At 38.1% G+C, this 23,600-nt stretch overlaps 4 protein-coding genes across 18 annotated transcripts in view; 2 read left to right on the top strand and 2 right to left on the bottom strand.

The window, feature by feature from the left end:
• LOC105218914 (G-protein coupled receptor dmsr-1) overlaps positions 1 to 23,600 on the top strand; it is a 463,512-nt gene that overhangs the window by 14,124 nt on the left and 425,788 nt on the right. The gene's annotated exons all lie outside the window — the stretch shown is intronic.
• Positions 69 to 4,234, bottom strand: LOC105217477 (syntaxin-6). The gene is made up of 5 exons (XM_054234680.1): positions 4,092 to 4,234; positions 3,695 to 3,855; positions 1,733 to 2,426; positions 1,581 to 1,675; positions 69 to 1,493 (listed from the first exon to the last, which is right to left on the bottom strand). Exons 1-5 carry the CDS (start codon positions 4,124 to 4,126, stop codon positions 1,417 to 1,419), a joined length of 1,062 nt encoding a protein of 353 aa, XP_054090655.1. The 5' UTR covers positions 4,127 to 4,234; the 3' UTR covers positions 69 to 1,416.
• Positions 2,387 to 9,846, top strand: LOC105217476 (phospholipid scramblase 2). Of its 6 annotated transcripts, none has more exons than XM_054234685.1 (6): positions 2,387 to 2,477; positions 8,335 to 8,373; positions 8,440 to 8,589; positions 8,715 to 9,106; positions 9,166 to 9,309; positions 9,703 to 9,846. In XM_054234685.1, the coding sequence occupies exons 3-6, from the start codon at positions 8,520 to 8,522 to the stop codon at positions 9,730 to 9,732; spliced, it is 636 nt and encodes a 211-aa protein (XP_054090660.1). In that variant the 5' UTR covers positions 2,387 to 2,477; positions 8,335 to 8,373; positions 8,440 to 8,519; the 3' UTR covers positions 9,733 to 9,846. The 6 variants fall into 6 exon arrangements, with proteins under 6 accessions (XP_054090660.1, XP_054090659.1, XP_054090658.1 ...); XM_054234684.1 differs by lacking the exon at positions 2,387 to 2,477 and adding an exon at positions 4,934 to 5,038; XM_054234683.1 differs by lacking the exon at positions 2,387 to 2,477 and adding an exon at positions 4,934 to 5,038 and having other exon boundaries at positions 8,437 to 8,589.
• LOC105217474 (pneumococcal serine-rich repeat protein) overlaps positions 12,289 to 23,600 on the bottom strand; it is a 159,170-nt gene continuing 147,858 nt past the window's right edge. For 5 of the 6 annotated variants that reach the window (XM_054234643.1, XM_054234645.1, XM_054234646.1 and 2 more), the window contains 5 exons: positions 21,674 to 23,108; positions 21,487 to 21,607; positions 16,460 to 21,411; positions 16,149 to 16,381; positions 12,289 to 16,079 (listed from right to left, as the gene is read on the bottom strand). In XM_054234643.1, coding sequence (XP_054090618.1) covers positions 13,693 to 16,079; positions 16,149 to 16,381; positions 16,460 to 21,411; positions 21,487 to 21,607; positions 21,674 to 23,108 — 9,128 coding nt within the window. In that variant the 3' untranslated portion in view covers positions 12,289 to 13,692. The remainder of the gene's footprint in view (positions 16,080 to 16,148; positions 16,382 to 16,459; positions 21,412 to 21,486; positions 21,608 to 21,673; positions 23,109 to 23,600) is intronic. The other variant, XM_054234644.1, reaches the window with a different exon arrangement.

The following is a 23,600-nucleotide window of genomic DNA, read 5'->3' as shown; positions in this document are numbered from 1 at the left end:
TGAGAAACCAAGTTAAGCTAACGCTTGAAGGTGACTTATTTAACTTTTTTTTTAAATCAAAAATAGCATTATTTTGTATATAGTGGTTTGTATATATATTTTCGCAATTGAATTTGTTTTATAAGTACATTACAATATATTTCAAATTTCGATTATACGGTTTTTTAGTTTTTTTTTTTGTGGTTTTATGTTATAAGTTTGACTACTTTGTATTTGACTGGAATTAAAAATTACAATATTATATCATTTTCACATAATTAAATACATATCATTTGATATACAAGGACATATGCGCATTTTATATACTTTTCACATATACATACATACAATTTACTGTAATCGTAACTGATACTAAATGATACATTTGCATTTTATTTTGAACTAGCTTTGCAATGGGGTTTCAAACTTGAAATTGGAATTTTTTTTATATACTATATAATTTGTTTGTAATGTCTTTTGGTATGTAGTATTTGTTGTTGTTTCTTTTTTACTTTTGTTGCTTGCTATATATGTGCGGTATTGTGTATATGACAATTTGAAGACTGAAACAGTTTATATGCCCTTTATATATTTGCTTTTAAGCACCGTTACAAATACAAATATATAATTTATATATGCAAAATGTATTTTCAATGGAATACAATAATGTTGCTGAGTTGTTGGAAATATGAAAAGTGGTATAAAAAGCAGTAATTTGATTAAAGAAGTCATAAATTGTAAAAAAAAAAAATTTAAATATTTTTGAGGTTAAAAAAATGTTAATATTATTATATTATTATGTTGATTTTGCATCGAGCAGAGTAAAATTTTTGGCATAACAATTTGCTTTAAACATAAAAAATCTATATATATAATCTGATCTAGATTTAGAGCTCGTTTTTCATTAAAGTCTTCACTGCTTGACTTGAAATTTATAAGAAAACCCAAATCGTGGAATCAGGTTAATACAATGGTTACAACATTAGAGTCCCAACAAAACATATTTTGTTAATTTCTTTATGCATTTTTGTTCTAAATAGTTTGGTAAAATTCGGTTTTTAAAAGCTGTGAACATAAAACAAAATTAATCGTTTTTTTTTTTCAAAATGTCAAATATTTCTTTACAAATATTAAATTTTAAGTGGCATGCGCAATTAAATGATATTTAGTTTCGCTGAGGAATTTTCTATTACTCTGTAGACATTTTCCAACTCTTCAAAAAAAAAAAAAAAATAATAATTTAAATACAAAATTTGCTAACAAATCAAAATCTGAGTAAAAATTAAATAAAATTCATATTTGGCTATTTAAATATTATATTAAAAATAAATATAAACAAGTTTTGACATTGCACACATGAAAATAATGAGTACAATAAAAAAAAATAGTTGCATGTGTCAACAAATATATTAAGAAATTTTTTACTTAGCGCGATATTTACAAAATTATAAACAAAATTATCACAATTAACAAAAGCGCGGATAGTATGAAAATTGCAGCCCACTGACGTTTATCTGTAATCGTGTAAAGGGAGTAAAAAAAAATAAATATTAGCAATAATTCATTACACATACAAATTACAACAACAACAACACACTCACCATTATTCATGTGCAATACTTTGGCAACTTTTTTCATGGTTGTATCCAATTTGGACTCCGTTGTATCGAACTCATTACCAAAATCATCGAGCATGCTGTGGAGATGAAAAATTATATTTTTTTGCCAACATTTTTTAGTTGCCTCTACTTACACAGCCTGCTCGTCCAACTCCACGCCAATCTGTCGTGATACAGTCTTTAACGTTCCAATGGAATCACTTATCATATCTAGCTGCTCATCCTGTCCTTGCATCATGCGCTGTTGTACCGACACCGTTTCGCCAACGAAACGATGCCCCGGACTATCCAACGATGCATAATGACCCGGACTATCTACGGTATTCTCCAATTTGGAGTACTTTGTACCGCTGTGACGTTGTGCCGCTGCTGCCATTGTACCGGCAATTGTATTGGCCACACCACTGCCTGCGCTGCTTATCAAAGAATTCTGCTGCAAGAGACCACTGCCAATGCCACCGTTTGTACACTCAACCAAATAGGTTTTATCACTGATGCCGTGATGATGATGATGATGATTATGATGCTGTTGTTGGTGTTGTTGTTGATTATGATTATTGTGTTGACTACTATTGTTTAGACTGTTGTTATAGTTGTTGTTGTAATTACTATTGCCGTTCTGATTGTTTTGTTGATGATTAATTTCGTTATGATTGTGTTCATCGAGTAGTGGTTGATGTGCCGTTATATCTCTGTCCCTGTTCCGATTCAGGCTCATCTTCTCTTTCATCTGCTTGACTTCATCGCGTGTGTTGTCGATGAAATGCCGACGACTCAAAAGCTCACGATTATCAATGCGAAATTTATTCGGATTCTTTTCAACTATACGTATACGGTTAGTGGCTTAAGGAAGAACTTTAATTAAATGCTGGTTGTGTGGTAGGTGTGCATAATTAGTTAGTGTACAAACGTACATACATACATACGTAAAGCGGTGTTGGCTTTTATAAAATTGTAGGAAATCATGTACGGAAGCGTACAAAGTGAAATATGATCTCTAAGCATTTGTTAATTCATTCACACACTGGCCATGGGAGACTGGTCAGCTTGGCAAAAAAGAACTATGAAAATATAAACATACATACATACATACAATGTATAAATAAACTATAGCAGTATATTATTGTGCAATTATTCTGCACTATAACATTGAAACTGATATTTTTTGTTGTTATTTTGCAATATACATAATAGGTTATGTTCTAGAGAAACCTTTTTTTCACTATTGAAATAATTAAATATATTTAATGCAATATCATTCGGGTTGGATAGTCTTATAAAGGCGTAGAAGAGTTATTCTAACCACAGCAAAGTGATCTTACATTACAAAAAGTGTTTAGTAAAAAAATCGTCCAATAACCTAACCTCAAACATAAATAATATATAATATCTATGTTTTTGGTCTAAGTTTTAATAAATTAAGTGGCCTAACATCATAACCATTCACACATTGGACAACTCTATGAAACCTATTTTACATCAGGTTTCGACATGTGCACAAATAATGACTCAAGAAATTTATGGGTCTCCAAGTTACTTGTAAACAGCTTAGAAGTTGTAAATGATAATGCGACAATAAAATTATAGCTGATAAAAATATATAACACAAAAATAATGCTATAGCTGATAAAAATATCAACGAACTCAAAAAAAAAAAAAAATATATATATATATGTGTCTGCAATAATGATAAGCCCTTTCGGAATTTGCAAATATACAACGTGGTTATATAGAAATTGATTTTTCAAATAATACTAGCGGCATTTGCACTATAGCAACTATCTGCATACATGCATAACTATGTTTTGCCTTGTTCATTGATTGAGCGCTCGTGGGCTGTGTCAGCTAAACTATGTATTTGCATAGTTGACAATTTAGCGCGTCGAATAAACAATAAATAATGTCAATATTTGCATTGTTTAGCTAAGATTACGCGACAAATACGAATATGAAAGTCACATACTAACGCGCACAAACACGCACTCGTACATACACAACAGCTACTCTACTAAATCGCATTTGTTCAGACGCGCGTATTTATAGAATTGTGATTATGTTGCATTTTTTTTTTGTTTTTGTTATTTAGAAAAGGATATTAATTGTGTCCTCCAAGTCTTCCAAGTCCCATTCAATGCTACGCAATGAGTTCCTTAACTCGGTTGTAGTCCATTCAACCTCAGCACTGCCGCTACTATCGCTTAGCTCGCGCCAACGCAAATATAGGCCGCGAGTTTTATTTAATGCTTTGAATACCTCGCTACAAGGGTCAAAAGCGCCCACACAGCCATTAGTAAGTAGTTAGTTGATCCGGCAAGTTGAAAACCACCACCACCAACCAACCGTAATGCAATTCGGATAAATAACAGCGTAGTCGGTATGTCAGCGGCATTGAGTAATATGAAAATGAAAAGAAACAGTTGAAGTGTGTAAATATTTGTAAAACCACGTTATATATGTAGTTGTTATAAAAAGTTTGCAAAAATGTTTACGCACTCCTTCACCACGAAGAATGGATCTTCGAGAGACATGTCCCACGTCTGTCGTGAATATGCGCTGATTCCAATACTGCAGTATGCGTTTATACGCCAAATTTAAGGAATTTGAAAATAATTCTGCTTTTCAATGTTCCAACTTTATGCTTGCAATGTCAACGCAATTGTTTGTTTTTGTTTTTAGATTTTCTACACTTTGATATTTATAAGTGCGGTTTCTTTTTTTTATCTTGTATGTTTTCCCCCTTTAAGGTTTGTGAAAACTTTTATAGATTTTCCTGACGCATGGGTGACGTGCACATATATTATAAGTATGTAAGTGATTACATACATGTAAGCAAATTGCTGAGACCCACTTAAACGCAGTCAAATATGTAATCTTTTCGTCGTATTGTCACTAAATTATTAAATTTGCTTTCATTTCTTTCTACACGGGAATTTGCGAACAATTATTCTCTTTTCCTGTTTATTACGGAAGCTTATATTACGGTATTTTTGCGTTAATAAACTAAACACTTTCAGTGTAGATAGCAACACATCAGTCTCTAAACGCCGTTAGCAAGCCTTCTTGTTTAATAGCAAAGACTTTTGTAAAATAATTTTCTGTAATCCTCACACTTTGGCTATTGGAATTTCGCAACATTTCTACTTTAGCTTATGCCGTGTTATGCATAAATTGCACTTGAAGCACTTTTCCAAATTGTGTGTGGAGAATTTTTTTCTTCAATTTCTTCTGCTTGCTGTTTCACAACTCTGTACAAAAATATAAACGAACATGCAGTATGACCGTATATTTGTGGTGTACGTTCTGCTTTCCTCCGCGTTCTTAGCAAACTAAATTCTTATATCTCACACGCATTTTCCGTTTAGAAACATCCACCAGCCTTGTCGTATATGTTACCCCCCTGCGTATGTGCTTTTGGAGCTGGCGCGCGCATGCCTGTGTAGGTACGTACATACATACATCTATGTATATATATCAGTGAGTTGGTGGCACAATTCTGCGTGCATAAATATGTACTTTGGCCAATTGACTTCCAAACACCACATCATAGTCGGTGCATTGCAATGCGTACGAAATTAACATTTCAAACTCCATTTATACGAAATATGGCCTGTCTCAAGCGCGTATTATAACATATTATTACTGTTTATAGTTAGCATTATTTATATTTACTATTTTCTATCGTATTTACCTTAAATTTAATAAATATAGTTTTTGTGACTCCTTCCTGCTGCTGCTGTCGTTCGTTTTCACTTTCGCGCTACTATTTAATCATGCCGTTTTGTGATCTCTCCCGAAGCGTGTTTATATTTTTTAAATTTCCATTGAGTCTGCGCCGGAAAATGCTTTGTTTTTCCTACTCTCCTTTTACATGAATTTTCAGAAAAATGGGTAAATTTTCGCGTATTTACGTTTTTGTTATGACATAGGAATTGTCAAATTTGATTTAAGAAATTGGTTGCCAGTGCTGACCAATTTTTACGAGATATCTGTAGTTTAGGGGTATGACCAATGTGATAGAATGACCAATAATGATAGAAGGCATTCTTGGGTATGACAAAGGCGTTTGAAATGATTAAAGGGTTTGTTAATATTCAAAACTAAAAGTGATTTTTATTATTCGAATATTTTTTTAAATAAATAATATTATTTATTATTACATATTATTTTATTGTGTATAAATTTCTTATATTTTTATTTTAATGTTACTTACACCGTGTTTAATGCAAATTTTGTGCGACGAGTATATATGTACATATATATATATGTTTATATGTATATATTTAATTTATTTCAAGTGCGCTTCAAATAACAGTGTGTCATAATAATTGAAATGCTTGGCAAAATTTGAAAAACTGTAATTTTCACATCGTTATGAAATAATATGTCGTGCAAAAACTATAATAATTAAATATATATGTGTGTATATATCCGTATAAGTATATATTTTTATTGTTGCCTGATTAAAAGTTACATATTTGCCGAAGAGAAATTACCTATGTGCCAGTGTTAGTTACTAAATACTCCGACAACTGATAATGATAAAAACAAAAACAAAAATAATACAATTGGGGTTCAGTCAATAGTAATCAATGTGCAAATAGATTGAAGTTATCAGTTAAATTCAGTTCGTGGTTAGTTCGCTGTAAGAACAAGTGCTTTTAGTTGTTGGACGGCGCACCAGAGAAGGAATCAATATAAATATTGCAAATAATTTAAAATTAAAAATAAATATTTTTAATGTAATTTTAAACATAAAACGAAATCAAAAATTTTCAACACCAAAATTTGTTTATTTCAAAAGTAAAACCCGTTAAAAATGTTACAAAACGATGCAGTTCGTAATTTACAATACGACAGCGAAATTCGTGTCGCGCAACAAAATAACGCAGAACCGAGAGGTACCGCAAAATTAATAAAAATTTTTATAACAAAAATTGAAAAATAATAAGTGACTCACGCAATGAATAGTTACAGACTATATTCCTTACAAAAGTGATGTGATAATTTTATTATTTTATTGCATTAACATTTTATGATTTTACACAATACAAGAAAATTCCTTCGACACAACTAACGTCTAACGGACTCATTAACTTTGTGCCTTTGTTTGCCGCCCGCTTGGACTTATCTTATCTGCTGTCTATTTAGTGTACCCATGTATGCTTCACGGATTATAATCAATAATTTATAAACATTGAAAATAAATATACAATTATTGCGCATAGTTATAGAAGTGCAAGCCATAAAATGCAACAAAAGGGTGCAATATTTGCATATATAACAGTTTTTATTGAAATTATCAGTTTTGTCGTAAAAATTACAACTCCCGTTACTTTAACTGTCATTTTATAGCGAAAAGTTCGTCTACTCAAAAGTACACTATTTTCGTAACTTGGAAACTAATTGTAATCGTATTCTGTTTCACTCGAAAATTTCGCTTGAGAAGATTATAATTTTGCTTAAACCACAAATTATAACTGTATCATAAAGTCTAAACAGCTTATCGTTGAATTTTATGACAGATTCGCCACATATAATAGTCAACGATTCATAAATGACTGAATTCTTAAATATTTCCATTATCTTCCACTCTTATTTGAGGCTCATATAGATTGGAAATTGTTATTTCATAGAGTAGGCACTCTCAGTAGAATCATACATGAGAACATCCGGTTAACAACACAGACACCGATATCTTTCAGATATGTACGGATATCCGGTTAATATATCTCGGAATATGAGTACTGGAGAAATCAGTTAGTCCGGAAGATGAAATTCCCATTTCTACTATAGCTCTTTCAATGGCAATTTATCCCCTTAGATATACAGATTCTCCCTATTTTATTAAAGTAATCCAAGTCCAAGCTATACATTCTATTACTTATATGGTACAAACTATGTATATAAGACTTGACAGGTATATCATGGGTACAGTTTTCTCCATTTAAGTACGACTTTAGAGGTAAGGTTAGACAACGTTGATTTATAACTTACCGATCCAAACAGGGTTAGAATGTCAATATGCTCGCCTGGATGCAGTAGAACGGAACTAAAGAAGCTTCAGACTTGTCAGAACACCGCACAAGTTGCCTCTTGGTGTCTCCGGTTGAACATCTACGCAACGAGATCCATAACGAAACGCTTTCCAAGCAGTTTGTGTTGGGATGCTTTCGTAGTCACTTGTTGAAAGCTGATTCGCAACCAGAACCATCAAGAGTACTTTCTTGAAATGCGTCGATGACATACATAACCATCACACATCACCATACCGACCAGACTTCAGACAAGCACAGAACGCCATTCACAGAGGAGCTATTAACACCTTCCTCGACTGCCTTCCAATGGATGGGGTTCTTGGAGTCAAATGACCACCCATTGCAGACATCGAACTCGAGTTGTCTCGCTAAATTAGGATGACCCTCGTACAACATCATTTTGGATATTGTAGTAGATTAAACTCCTACTTATCCAGACTGGACCCCAACATAACCAACATTTTTCCCGCCTATCTAATATACCTTTCCCTATGGTCCGACCCCGTTAAAACAGCTCGTTTCTTAGGCCTCCCGTTCATTTACGTCGATGACAATTTATCCAAGCTGGGCTAGATAACAGCTACCACAACAATTACAGGTTAGGTTAGACGAGTGACAACTCATTTTTCTTAGGGTTTTAAAACGAAATGACTTTTTACAATTTCTCTTACACGAAATCTAACATTTGTTGCTACTTACAGTATATGATGGACCGATCAGTATTACATCACAGCCGACAAGTAAGTTCGATAGAATATGACTAAAATCAACTCTTAGTAATAATCCATAAAAATGTTTACCAGCAGCACCGGAACGCATACCGTTACCACTGCCAATCTCAACGGTAGATAACAGTTTTCCAACACATCGCAGTTTTAGTATACCCATGACCGGTTATGACTTTCTGACCGAGTTGCCATCTGTGCATATTGAGCAAACATTTGAATTGAATGAGGGTAAGTATAACATATTAGAGTTAAAATTCGTTAAAATGAAATCAATTAAGATAACCTATTGCGTTCGTTTTAACGAGTATTGACTGCATTCCAATAGAACCTCAATAACACCTCTTTTTTCTTAGCTTTAACATCAGTCTCCTCGGAGAACCGCTATGTCGTGCGCTCACCACTAGGCGATGCCATCTACGCCGCTTCGGAGAGTTCCACCGCAAATAATCGTCTACTTTGGGGCTCCGCACGTCCCTTTCAAATGCATTTGCTGGATAAAACACATCAGGAGGCGATGTTGCTACGCAAACAATTTGCACTCGGTGCCATGTGTTGTCATCCCAAAAACCTGGAGGTATGGATACCGCCAGGTAATCTGTTGGGACGCATTGTGAACTCACCCACATTTCTGCGTCCCGAATATTTCATACAAGACGGTGTCACTGGTGAGCCCATATTTTGCATTGAAGGACCCGAAAAGTCGGGCTTCTGTTGCTTCTGTTTGCCGAAAGAGTCGTTCTTTAAGGTTGGTACTTTGTTGTTGTTGATTTTTTTTATTCAACAATTACATATTTTCACACACAGATACATTCCGGTGGCGATTTGCGCGCATCCATTGATCACAAGTGGGTCGCGGGTAAATCACAGTACACCACAAATATATATTTCAGTGATACAAAATTAACGGCCAAGGAACGCGCTTTGATTTTGGGTGCGGCATTTTTAATGGTGGGTTTTGAATTTGGAAATAATTTTTTTTTTTTTATATATTTTTGTTTCGAAATTAATTTTAATATTTTAAGAAACTAAAATTTTTATTAATATATTTTATTCTCGAAATTAATTTAAATATTTTTCGAAACTAATTTTATTTTAGAATTTTAATTAATTTAATTTTTTTGAATTAATTTTTTTTCGAAAATATTTTTTTCGAAATTAATTTTATTTTTTCGAAATTAATTTTCTTTTCGAAATTAATATTTTTTTGTTTGAAATCATTTTTTTCGAAATTAATTATTTTTTTCGTAATTAATTTTTTTTATTATTTTTTTTTCGAAAGTAAAACTTTTTAATTAAATTTAAAACAAATAAAAAAAAATAAATATTTTTAACTACTTGCAGGAGTATATGTACTTTCAAACCCGGCTCTGAGCTGCCTTAAACATTCTGAAACAGCCTACTATGCACAGCGTGGCAACGCCATTTGTGAATTATACTTATGTTTATGCAGTTTTATAAATGAAAGTCTTTGTATTTGACATTTTTGCTGCTTTTTTTTATTTCATTACCAACGGCCATGGTTCTTACGATATATATATCTATTTATATTTATTTGTATAAGTAAACATATGTACCGATATTTATATACATACATTTAACCATTTTATTGAAATAATAATTATATTTTTTTACAATTATATAAAAATCACTTGTTTTGATTTTTTATTTTAAATATCTTTATTTTTTATTTTCAATATATTTATTATTATTTTTAAAATATTTTTTATTTATTTTTAATATTTTTTTATTATTTTTATAATTTTTTATTATTTTTCGGTCGACATTTGTATGCTTCTCGTTCATATTTAACAATAAAAAACGTTCAGAAACACCTACAAAGTGTTAAATAGAAATTTCTTTACACCAAAAATTCCAACCGCTGTGATATACAAATATACAATAAAAGCAAGTAATTAAATTGTTTTTTTGCAGTAATGCAATGATTTTTATTCATTTTTGTACACGAACACACGTTATTTTCATTCACTTATTTAGACATACATTTTAAAAACTTAATTAATTCATATAATTACATAATTATTAATTTTTTACAATATTATATAATATTTGTTTGCGAAGCGTAAAAAATCTAATTATATTTAATATGAGCGTAAAAATCAATTAAACTAATTTCAAAAATCGCCTAATTAATGTGTAAGCATAGCACATTTATTACTAATTACAATAAGATTACAATAAAAAACATTTTTATTTTTTACAATTGCCTTAAAACAGAGAAGTTGGACTATAATTTTGCACTATTTGAATAAAACGCTTAAATTATAATTATTAAAGCTTATCATGTTAATTACAATTATTAAATTTTAATTATTTTTCAGCTTTATTAAAACATAGTAGTACTCATTTAATGTATTTTGATTTAAAAAAAAAAATGTTTTTTGATTTAAAAAATTATATATTTTGATTTCATAATAATCACCACATACATACATATATGTTCGTATGTATGCAGCTTTCATTACTTTCATTGCAGTCTCGTTGATTACAAAACAAAAAAACGAAAAAAAACTTAAATCGCAGCATAAACCAACTTTAAGTTCATATTTTAGTTTTTATATATGTACAAATGTATTTTTTTTTATATTACTCAAACGTTTTGAGCGAAATTATTTGCAGTTGTTGTATGTAGTTGTATTTTTTCATTTTTTCGGGAAGAACTATGTGATTTTTTTTTAATGAGAAGCCGTAACATTATACATAATACACAGTACATAATTTTTTAAAAAATGTTTAAACAATTTTTTTTTAATAGGAGGGTGAAAAATTAAAAAAATAATAATTTAATTAAAAAATATTAAAAATATACTTATTTTTGTAATTTGAAATTAAAAAAAAAATCAGTAAACTAATTTAAAAACGTAAAATAATTTTTTTTAATTAAAATTGCTAACTTTTTTGGTAATTTGAAATTTAAAAAAATTTGAAGTGAATAAAACTTAAAAAAAATAAATTTAAAAATTAAAAAATTAAATTAAATTAATTTTTTTATTTAAAATATTTTGTTACTCAAATTTTTTATTCAATTTTTTTTTTAAATAAAATTATAACTTTTTTATTTTTTTTTAATAAAAAAAAAATTATTTTTTAAATTAAAATTATGAATTTTTTATGAAAATATTATTTTTTAAGAACCGTTTTGTTTCAAAATGTTTATTATTAGCTCAGCTGTTCACGCAGTGTGATTTATTTAAATTTTTATTTAATTTTTCTTTTATGTTAGACATGTGCGGAAATCACTTTTTATTATACATGTTTACATACAACAACAATACATTTTTTTTGCTATTTTTATTTTTATTTATATATTTTTATCGCTAAAATAGCTTGACTTGTTGTGAACACAGCGCCACGACGACGACATGTTTTAGTAACCAATGAATTAAAAATAATATTTTTTCAAGTTACAATTTTTATTTTATTTATTTTATTTTTTTATTATTTTAATTTTATATGTGTTTGTTTTTGTAATTTCTATATTTAATTCTATAATATTTTGATATTTATTAAATTTATATATTTTTATTTAATTATTTATTTATTTTTAATTATTTCACTGAAATATATTTACTTATTTACTTAATATTATTTTTATTTTTAAATTTTTAATATTTAATTTTTTGTTTTTGCGGCTAAGCCATTAGACTCACAGCACTTAAGAGAGTATATTATGTATTTATGTAAACCTACCAGTGGCATGTAGTACATATTGTAGATAGTGTAAAATTAAAAATAGAAAAAAGTTAGGTTATAACTAAAAATAATAATTATTATACATTTTTTATATACATACAGCTAAATATTGTTATTTAACACATTCAGAAAGTACACACAAAATAGTAGAGGTGCTTATAATACAATATAAAAATATATATACATATGTATTATTCATAAATTTTGTATAGTTAATTAGAGTAAAGTGATAGTGGGTAGAACAGTTGTGTATATGTTTAGGTGTAGATTGAGGATTTTGTGTATTTTTGTATTTTTTTTTTTAATATACAAGCGTGTGTATATCGAATTTTGTATATGAAATCAAAGATAATTCCATTTAGAATGTATAGTTGTAGATTTTAGAGGCTCTAAATGTGTGTATATACTACATATATATATGTATATAGTGTGTGAGTTTGTTTGTTTTCTTTTGAAATACCATATGTCTGACTGGATATTTTTGTATTTTATTTGAATTCCCTAGTTAAGTTTTTTGTTTGTTGTTTTTGTGTACATTTTAATGTTTACACTGTTGTTGCTATCGTGAAATACAACAACACTGAACGCTGATATTGTTTTGCAGGTTATGTGCGATGAGAAAGCGAATAAGTTTTGGGTGTAAAAACGATAATAAAATAAACTTGAAAAAAAAAATGTTTTCGAAAACATTTTTCAAAAAAAAAATTAGTTATTGTATTTTTTTACTGTAAATAACTAAATTTTTAATTTTTTCCAATTTTCAAAAAAATTTTAATATTTTTTCAAAATTATTTTACTATTTTTTTAATTAATATTTTACCCACAAACTTATTTTCTTTCATTTCAGCGCACAACCTGCTTGTTTTTAACTATAAATATGTTAATTCTAAGTATAAGCCAACTCTATAGAGTAGCCACAATTTAATGCTAAGCTAGCAAATAACGACAGCTGCGCCCAAATGCAGATTTTTATATTTTCTTTTGTATATTTTTTGATATTTCTCACATTTTCAAACTGTGTATTTGGATATTTTCTGTTTCAAAGTGATATATGTATAACCTCAAATTTGTTGCCCGCTATGTAAAAAAAAATGAAATTGTTGTTGTAAAAATGTGTGTCCGTTATGTGAATAACTGTTGTATACATACGATATGTAGTACAGGATATGCGCTGTCTGTTTCGGAACTCTTCAAAACTAGTTTTTTAATGGGCACAACTGCCGTTATCATTTACCGCTTAACATAATATATTTTTAAACAAATATCTAGATATATCTTATAAAATATATATATATATACCTATATGTACATATCACTTGTTAGACGTTACAACTTAACAACAACACGCTAGTACTTCCTATGCATCAAATGTGGCAGAGCGAATTGTGTTTCTAACGCATGTTGCGGCTGATATTGCAACTGCAAGTGAAATTGTTTTTGCTCCAAACCACCAACACCACCACTGCTTGCCCAGCCGCTATTGCTGCCATTGTGATAACTGTTGCATTGTAAGGCAGGCGTTGACCATTGCGCGGCGGCTGGTGACCGTTGGCTGGCTGCGGCGCTGTGGTGTGACATACCATCCCTTATTCATCCGCTCGGCGGCGCATAGGCATAACGTCAGTTATTCGACGAGGCATTCGATGAGCTCATCGATGCGGGTGAGCCGACCGCAGCGGTGGCGCTGGCCGCACCGACGCTGGAGAGTGAGGAGACACGCGCGCGTTTCTCGCTGCCAGCGCTCTCGGTGGGATTGTCGCTCTCTTCACCGTTGCTAAAGTTGCCAGGCAGCCGACGTTTGAGATTATTATTCAAACCGCTTACGATGGCTTCATCTTCCGAGGTCGAGTTGGTGCGTTTCGGTGTGTTCGTAGCGCTATCGTTGTCCAGCGATGCAATAGCAGTGGCCGCTGCGATTGTAGCGGCGCTGAAATCGTCCTCGGAAGCGCTATCTTGCGATACAAGAGCATTGTGATTGGTAGCTGAATCGCCCATAGCACCGCTGCCACCACTCAGACCACTGCCAAGATTCATGCCCGATGGTGTTGTGTAGCTGCCCAATTTGTTGGGATCCTTTTCGATGAGCTTCTGCGCCAGTGTTTTCAGCGAGATAAGCGAGTTCTCACAGTCGCTAGTATCGATCTCCGTCAGACTAATGCCTGCTCTTTCGATCTCGGCGTAGGTGCCGAACGGCAATTTCTGTAGGCATTCCAATTTTTGTACGTGCGTCTTCGAGCGCAAATGTTTGGCGAGATGTCCGTGTATGCGGAAAGCGATTTTGCAGTCGGTGCACTCGAAGGGACGTGGATTTGAGGTCGTTGGCACACCGAAGGTCGATGTCATCATGACTTTGTTCTTATGCGCTTCGGCGCGTTCATGTTTCTGCAGATGCCCTTGTGTGCGGAAAGATACACCGCATGGCTCACAGCGGAATTTGCGCTCCATGTAATGTATATTCATGTGTAAGGTCAATTGTCCTTGAGTTTGGAAGGTTTTAGTGCAAACTTTACAAACTGGCCGTCCGTCAGGTGACATGCGTACGCGCGGATAGACGGGTTGAATTTCATTATTACCGGATTTCTTTAGACCATCTTCGCCCACAACAACTGTACGTCCTGGTGCGGAAAGCACGCCTGTGAAATCGGTAGTTCCAGGTTGTGCCACGACCGCAGGCAATTTAGCATTATGTGGCTCTACGTTTGTTGTGTTGTTGTTGGTGGCCGAATTGCTAATGCTTCGGCTGCGTTTGGCGGTAGGACCAACAGCCGACTGCTCCTGATCGGAAATACACTCACTGTCTTCTCCTTCGTCGGATGACTTACTGGGCGCAGGTGCGTTGGACTTTGTGGGCAATATTTTATGGTTGCCGGCACTGCTGGCCGACACATTAACTTTATGATTGCTTGCTGCTGTTGCTGCCGCAGCAGCTGAAGCCGTTGTTTGCTCGTTCTTTGGTTCTTCCGCTGGTACTGCATTGACCTCGATTGTAGGTACTTGCAACTCCGTTGCGCTCTTCTCCTTCTCTACTTTATTAGAGATGCTGGTTCCGGTTTTATTTGATGCGCTCACGTTCACGACGTCTATGACATCTGTAGCTTGGTCGTTAGCTACCACTGTCGCGGCTATGCTCTCTGAGATACGCACACCACTGCTCGCAGTCGCTGTTGTTGTTAGCGCTGAGCTACCTCCAGCACCCGCTACACTCACAGTACTCATGTTTGTGGTGCTTGCCAGATTTTGATTGATAGCATTCACATTGATGGCATCGGGAAAGCTCTGATTCATTTGGATTTGTTTGATTTTATGATATTGGAATGCCTTGTGGTACTGATAGGCTTGTGACAGTTCATCGCCGTTCTTGTAATTCTCAAGGGTCTCAGTAGAGCTGCGCACCTTGTCCGACACCGATATGAGTGTTTTCAGAAAGCCCGATTCATTGGTGCTACTACCGAATATTACGTCACGTATTTGCGCTTGCGTTTGTACCGGTGGCCCGCTTAGTGGCACTGCTGAGCTGGCGCTGTACTCTTCCATCAATGCAACGCTGCTCAACTGCACTGCAGCTGTGGTGGCAGTCACTGACGTAGTTGTGACATTTACGGCAGCACGTGGCTTGGTGAGATCTATGGGCGCACTCTCATAACTTGCTGCAGCGGCGCTATTATTGGGTTTCGGTTTAGATTCCTCGGGATTGGAGTAGTATTGTTCTTGCTTCTGATAATCGAATGGTGGTTTGGGTGAACTGAATGATATGACACGTTTAATGCCGGTGGGATGTGTGCTGGCAGTTGACGAATTTGTTGTGGTGACTGCTGTTGTTGGTGCGCTTGTCTGTCCTACAAATGACATGGCGGCTGATTCCATGCGTTCGCCATGCTGCTGATATGGGTATGGTTCACTTTTTGGATGTGGCGAAATGCTTTGACCGATCGGTGGCGTCATTGAGAGTGAAAGCAAGCAACGTGCTGCCTCATGCTCCAGCAGGCGCGACTTCGACTCGTCGGTATCTGTGTAGGGGGGAAACAAAGGGAAATTAGTATGTTGTAAATTAGAGACTTTGCAGAATGGATAATTACGCCTACCACTGCTTTCGGACTCATTGTCACTATAATCGTCCGAATCCGATTCGCCTGGTATGGACGACGTGCGTCCACCAGCCGAAGTTTGCGATTGTTGGTCGAACTCTGGTTCCGGTTCGAGGAATTCACCATCAGCCGGCATTGGACCGGGGTTAATGCCGAGCTCTAGACATTTCTTGAAATGCGTCTTCGACTGCATGTGCTTTGTGAGATTGCCTTTTGTTTTGAAGCTAGAATTTGAAAAAAAAAAAAAATATTTATACATTTTTATTAAACAATTCAAAGTCAAGAGATTTAAGTTGACTTACCTGAAATTGCAATGTTTGCAAGTATATGGTCGCACATCCGTGTGTGTGCGTATGTGTTTCTTCAACATCGACGGTTTCTTACATCTAATACCGCACTCTGAACAGACATATCGGCCACGTCCACGCCCACGTATGTAGGTGTAATCCTCGTGCGATTCGTAGCCGCCCACTAACATTTGACTAGCCGACGACTCCTTCTTGCTGCCACCCTCCGCGCTGCCGCTGCTACCACTGCTGCTACCGCTACTACCGGCGCTAGCCTTCTTCAACTGTTCAACACTCTCCGAGGTGTTGGTGTTGAGCGTGATTTGCTTCAACTGATGGTGCTGGTACTGACCCTTATTGTTCTCGAAGGGTGTCATCACAGTCTGCTGGGAGACAACCAAAGTGTAGGGCAACTTATTCATGCCGGCCATGGTGCTGGTAGAGCTCTTTTGGCGTGAATCATACAACGACATCACCAACTTTGGTTTAAAGCCCAACGGATGTGGATTGTTTTCCGCACACACTTTCCACACGCTGTACATGGAGAGCTTTTGTGCGCCCGCCACATACGAGGCCTGCGGACAGTTCACGGTACAGTAAAACATTTTTGTGCTACATTTGAGTCCCAAATATGTGTAGGCATGACCATTCAGATATAGTTGTACGCAGGACTTGGATTGGCGTGGAGTCTCTGGCGAAATAAGTGGCAGTGTGTTGGCATTTGGTGTGATGCCGTGATGTCGCTTGGGTGTAAATGTGCCAGGTTTAAGTGGCAGACTGGTCGGTCGCAGAAATTTAGATTTTTTCGTCTCGGCATCAGTGGGTTCCGAGCCGTTGCTGTTGCCAGAAGCGCCCGCTCCACTGGCGCTAATATCGACATGTAAGGGTGTGAGTGCTGAGCTAGTCGATGCGCAGTTGGCACCGGCGTCCACATCCTTAGTTAAATGATCGAAGTTGAAGTGACGCACTTCATTCTCTGGCGGTGAACTTTTGGGCACATTGACACCACCGCTCTTGCGCGGACTAATATTGTCTGCCATGCGTGTGAAATTGAATGGCTTCTTCGGCACTTCCAAACTACTTGGCTTGTTCGATGAGTTTGTAGCAACTTGCTGACTCCAGTTGCGTGCCACACGCATGCTTGTTGCACGTTCCAACTCAGCGGGCATATTTTGCGCGCCACGGAACGGTGATGAAGATTTGAGATTTTCCTGTGGTGGTAGTGCCAGCGACTTTGGACTAACACTGTTCGCAAGTAGGAGTGGACTTTGTGATTTCTTGCGGTTCGGACTTAGTGAACGTCCAGCGGTTAACATTTGTGGTGTTGGTTGAGGCAACTGTAGTTGTTGCGGTGGTGGTGGTAGGGGTGTTAGACTATTTGGACCTGGTATACCGGGCACATGTGGTATAAATTTCTCACCACTACCGCTCATACTCTGCAAAGGCGGCAGTGTTAACGGATTGAATGCTGTTATGGGATTGATGGAAAACTGATGAAAATGCTGCGGCCCATTTGTGGGCAAACCGAGACCAGCCAAACTTAATTTGGGCGCGAAAACATTACTATTAGGGAAGGGTAATGCAATGCTACTTTTGTTCTCCTTATCCTTTGGTTTGGGTGAGACTTCCTGAAAACTACCGCCCGAAAGCAACGATGTGCGTATCATTTTCGTACTCTTATCTACATCACTGCACTCAGAGAGTGGTATTATACTGCCGCCGGAGGAAGTGAGGCGACGCATGCGTTCCTCCTTTTTGCTGAGATCGCTAGTACTGCTATTGGGCAGAAGCTGGATATCGCCACCGCTGATGTTGTTGATAGTCAAGCGTTTGCTCGACGTGGGTACTGGATTCAACTGAAACGGCTCGCTGTTATCCGCAGCCAGTTTAGACCGTTTCGCGGGTGTGTGTGGCTCGATTTGACGATCTTCGTGCATTTTAGTTATGATCACATCTTCAGACGATTTGCGAGTCTCGCTGGTGTTACCAAAGTCCACAAGTGGTGTTTTGCCCAAGAGCGGACCGGGCGATGGCAGTGGTGCGTCGACTAAGCGCACAATATTCGGATCGGGCAAGGTCAAATGGGTTGGTGGGCCATTAGGTGGCGTACTTCTAGGTGAAGCAACACAATTGGCCACGCTGTTACTACTCGTGGAACTAGTCGGTGCTGTAGATGTTGCCGAAGTGGTCGTGGTTGTGGTAGCCTTTGAACGGCCAGCCTGCGATGCGCTCAATCGACTTAATACCAACGAACTTGGCTTGGTGGGCAGCTGATACCAAGCCAGTTTAGCGAGTGGCAGTGGATCATTTGAACGCATGATGGTGTTCTTCAGCTCGGGCAGATTCAATGTCATCGAATTCGAACGGAAGTAATGTAATGAAGGCGATGATGCTGGACTGATGGGCGCGCTTGACGCACCTTGACAGTAAGTGCTGTTGTGCAGCTGCAAATCCTCTGCCGTGCGGAAAGTATTCGCGCAAAGTGGACAATTGTAAACGGCATCCTCACCTTCGCCAGTTGGCACTGCCAAACCGCGTGCATTCAACAGCAAATTCTTAATTATGGAGACATTCGTCGGCTGTTTGGCATTGGTCGAGCCGCTATTAGCAGCTGGCGGCGCTGTAACCATCGAACTATTGGTGGAGCCATCATTGCTGGAATTGGATATCTGGTTTTCAATGGACTGGCGCTTGCGTGGCGTACTGCTGCGCGTAGTGTTTAAGTTACTTGATGGAATGGCTTCGCTTTGTTCTTCCTGACGTGGCTTCGGCTTTGCGGACAAGTTTAATGGCAACGCATTTGAGTTGACCGCGCTTAGCTGTTGCATGGAGTTTATGAGGTCCTTCTGCATTGCGTTGGCATTGGTTTGGGCGCTTGTAGGCGACGGTGTGGGACGTTGGTTTTCTAATGGAGGCGCAATTGTTAGCTGTTGCTGTCTGTAAGCGGATGCGGATGTGGTTGGATGCTGTGGCTGATGCAAAGTTTGTAAATGTTGTGACACCGGCGCTGCAATGCTGCTGGACTTTGAAGCGACCGACGTCGGCATAAGATGCTTTGAAATACCGTTTGGCTGCATGTGCTGCTGCTGTTGTTGTTGCAGTTGCAGCTGGTGCTGCTGATGTTGTTCCTCTAGACGTAGCTGTGCAATATGTTGTTGTTGCTGTTGCTGCTGCTGCTGCGAGGGCGGTGGCATTTGCATTGCTTGTGAGCCAGCCATTAGCTGTTGCTGGAATTGCTGTTGATAGTGCTGTTGTTGCTGCAATTGTTGTTGTAACTGTTGTTGTTGCTGTTTCTGTACAATAGCTTGCGCTAGCCGCGCGTTGGTGGCGTTATCGCTGCCCACCGCTGTAGTGGCAACCAGATTAACATTGCTTCCACTCGGATTACCCGCTGAAGTGGCTGCCGGGCCAATGTTGTTGCCACTGCCATTATTATTAAAACTGCGCGACCGGTTTAGACCCTTCGGGTACTTCTTCTGCAAAAGCACCGCTTTATTCTCCACAATCGCCTCATTCTGAGAGATCAACTTGGTAATGTGTTCCTGCACCAGATCGGCAACTTTGTTCGTGCCACTGGCCGCCGCATTGGAGATGTTACTATGCAAGAGGCCGGTGCTGATGGAGGCTGTGGTGTTGCTGGTGGCGCTGCTAGCGGCGCTCACCATACCACCGGTGAGACTGTTGGCAAAATATTGCATTGGCGTTTGTTGCGCTGCTGGTAATGGCGCTGACGCAGACATTTGCTGCATACCTGCTGCCGCCGCTGCGCTTGTGTGTTGCCCACTTCCGCCGCTCGTCGCGCGCGCATGCACCGGCAGTGTAGCGGTTGGTTTTAGTACTGTTGTTGGCGCAGGTGGCGCATGTGCTGTCAGCTGTGATTGCAAGTGCTGCAACTGTTGTTGCTGTTGCTGCTGACTCAGTTTGTGAAATTGTTGTTGCAGTTCTTGCTCAAGCCACTTATATGGATATTGTATCTTTTGATGTTTATCTGCTGTCATCATACGCAGCACTTCAGGTGGAAATTCAATAGCGCCCGAGTAGAGCATGCGCGCACCCGGCAAATAACCCATATTTGCGGCGGCAACAGCTGCCAAGTCTGGGCGCGGAGCGCCACTCTTCGGTGACATGGCCGCCACATGATGTAGCGGAATGCCCGCATTTAATGGCGGTGGTAGCACGTGAAGAGCTTGCGGTTGTTGCTGCTGTTGTTGCAATTGCAACTGTAACTGATGTGTGTTGATGTGATTGTTGAGCTTCACCTGCGTGCTGGGCGAAAGCGATGGATGGTGCGACGCGTTAGGGGGCGGCGGCGCTTGGGCTTGTGACAGCATAGCCAAGTGTGTGGCAGGTGACATGCTATGTGGCGGCGGCGCGTGTGCCAATTGCTGCTGTGGCGACTGCTGCAGCGGTAATGGTTGCAGTAGACCTGGTGGCATGCCAGCGGCTACGGCGGCCGCAGCAGCTGCTGCTTCTTTTGTCGTCGCATACAAAGCGGCATTGTGGAATTTAGGTTTATACGGTTTATATTCGGTGGCGGTGCCCTGCTTGGGCGTCGTTGTAACGGCAGTAATTGTGGTGGCGTTTGACGTTGTCGGCTGTGGTGGTGGCAATGTGCCTGCTGCAGGGGAGCCGAGCGGTAATTGTTGTGGTTGTTGCTGCGCGGGCTGTTGCAAGTAGGCGCTTTTCGCTGATGACAGTGAAGAGGGTGAGGGTGTCGAAGGCAGCGTCATGTGTGGAGAGTGCGCAGCGCTTGCTTGATGCTGCAGCTGTTGTTGTTGCTGCTGCTGCTGTTGTTGTATGGCCAAAACAATTTGTTGTTGCTGTTGCAATTGCGTCTGTTTCTGCTGTTGCTGTTGCAGTTGTTGCAACTGTTGCGGGCTGAGAGTGTTTGTTGACGCAGTTGTGTTCGCCACCACCGGGGACGAAGCGGTGCTTAGATCTTCTAGTGGCGAAGCGGTGCGGCTTATCTGCGGAAGATAACAAATATTCATATTATATTTAGAGACTGCTGTATGAAATATCGAAGAAATAGTGACACTTACCACATCCGAACTGCTGTTGCTCAGCTCCGGATCGCCCTCCTGATCGGAGCCGCCGAAGAGACCATCGTCCGCGCTTATGGGCACCGCGATGCCACGTTTCCGCGCCGCGTGTGAACGCGAACTACGTGAAGAAATATCAAGAATTATTATAAACAACGCTCATGATTAGTCTAAAGCTACAACTTACCGGCAATGCTTGTAATAATTGCTGTTCGTCTTGAATGCTATGCCGCAAATGTCACACGGGTACGGACGCTCGTTGGTGTGTGCGCGTATATGCTTCTGCAGCACCGACGGTTTTGTACAATTCAAATTGCAGTAGGGACACACATAGCGTCCTGAGTTGGCGGAAGCTGTGCTGGCATTACTATTGCTGCCACTATTCTGCTGGCTCTGTTGATTCTCATAAATATGCGACAAAGTTTGCGGTATTTGCTCAGCCTCCAGCTGCTGCGCTGCACTTATGCTTTCATTGTTATTGTTATTGCTCTCTGCATTAGGTGGTACAACACTGTATTTAACATTATTGGTATTGTTATTGTAATTTGATGGTTCGTTGGTTGCAACAACCGCTGCCGCCGCCGCATGCACGTGACCATTTGTCAACGGCAACGCGCCAATGGCACTTTGTACATAACCGGCAGCAGGTGGCGCAGCATTTTGCGCGTTTGCCATCACTGTTGGTGTTGTTGCCGGCGGCGGTGATATCGAGCTCGTCGACGCCGCTGAAGACAGCGAAGTGGTGCGCGTTGGCGCTGCCTCACTGCCAGCCTCACTACTCGCGCTGCTGCCTGCGGCATTGACGCTCTGGTTGTCGGCCACCAGGCTGTCCACGTCGGTGGTGCTGGCAAGCCGTTTGAACTTTTTGTGCAGATACCGCGCGTTATTCCAGGTATTCGGCTCGGCTGCGGTGGCAGGCGCTGCGCCTGTTGCTGTCTCCGCGGTTTTAGCGACTGTTGCCGCTTTCATATCACTACTATTGTTGTTGACATTTTGTTGTTGTTGTTGCGGCTGCTGTTGTGATTTGTCACTTTTGCGCGCCAACTCATTTGGACTTATGGTAAAATTATTTTTACTTAAACTACTATTACTAGTATCACTGTGTTTGTTGTTGCTGCTGCTACTGCTAGTGGCGGTGGTTGTATTGTTGTTGTTGTTATTAACATTTGTTGTGGCTGTTTCCGATTTTCCAACAGTCTTTTGCTCTCCTCTAGCTTCCCTGGCGCGCGCCGATTTGCTGTTGCCATGCGTTACCGCCGTTTCATTGCCAATCGCGAGCGGATCCTTGGCTTTGCCATTGCTGCCGCTCTCTACTGTCTCTGCAGTACTGTAAACAGCCAGCGCTGCGGCGCGTTGTGCAGCTGCTGCTGCAGCTTTGGCCTGTTTGGCTGTTTGTTTCGGCACTTTGACGTTATTGCTGGCATTTGCTTGCGTGTCGCCGCCTTGCGTGCGATATGTGCCGCGTCGTTCTGTCGAACGATGATGATTGTTTTGTAATTTTGTTGTTTTGTTATAGTGTTTTGTTGTTGTAGTTGTTGTTGTGGCAGCTTCCATATTGCTGCTGCTGTGATTTTGTTGTTGCTGTTGCGTTTGGCGTGATTGCGTTGTGCCGCCGGGATCATCTGTAACGAGAGAGAGAAGAAACGAGGGTTAATATGATTTAAAAGAGAGAGAGAGAGATAAATAATTGATATACATAGATTTTATTTAACAAAAAAATATCTAAAATGCTAATTAGATAGATGTGGAAAGTAAAGAATTTAGGCAACAAACATTGAATTTTTCCCCCTACTTTTTATTCCATATTCCGCTTAACATCGACGTTTATAAATCTCAACACTTATGTGTCTCAACATTTATGTATCTCAACATTTATATATCTCAACATCTGTGTATCTCAACATCTGTGTATCACAACATCTTGGTATCTCAACATTTACATTTATGTATCTCAACATTTATGTTTATCAACATTTGTGTATCTCAACATTTATGTATCTCAACATTTATGTATCTCAACATTTATGTTTATCAACATTTATGTATCTCAACATTTATGTTTATCAACATTTATGTATCCGAGAATTTAAAGTCTCAACGTTTATGTAACTCAA

Source organism: Zeugodacus cucurbitae, chromosome 6 (assembly GCF_028554725.1).
Source record: "Zeugodacus cucurbitae isolate PBARC_wt_2022May chromosome 6, idZeuCucr1.2, whole genome shotgun sequence".
NCBI classification, from domain to species: domain Eukaryota; kingdom Metazoa; phylum Arthropoda; class Insecta; order Diptera; family Tephritidae; genus Zeugodacus; species Zeugodacus cucurbitae.
The sequence above is the reverse complement of the archived record's forward strand: the minus strand, read 5'-3'. Positions and strand labels throughout refer to the sequence as shown.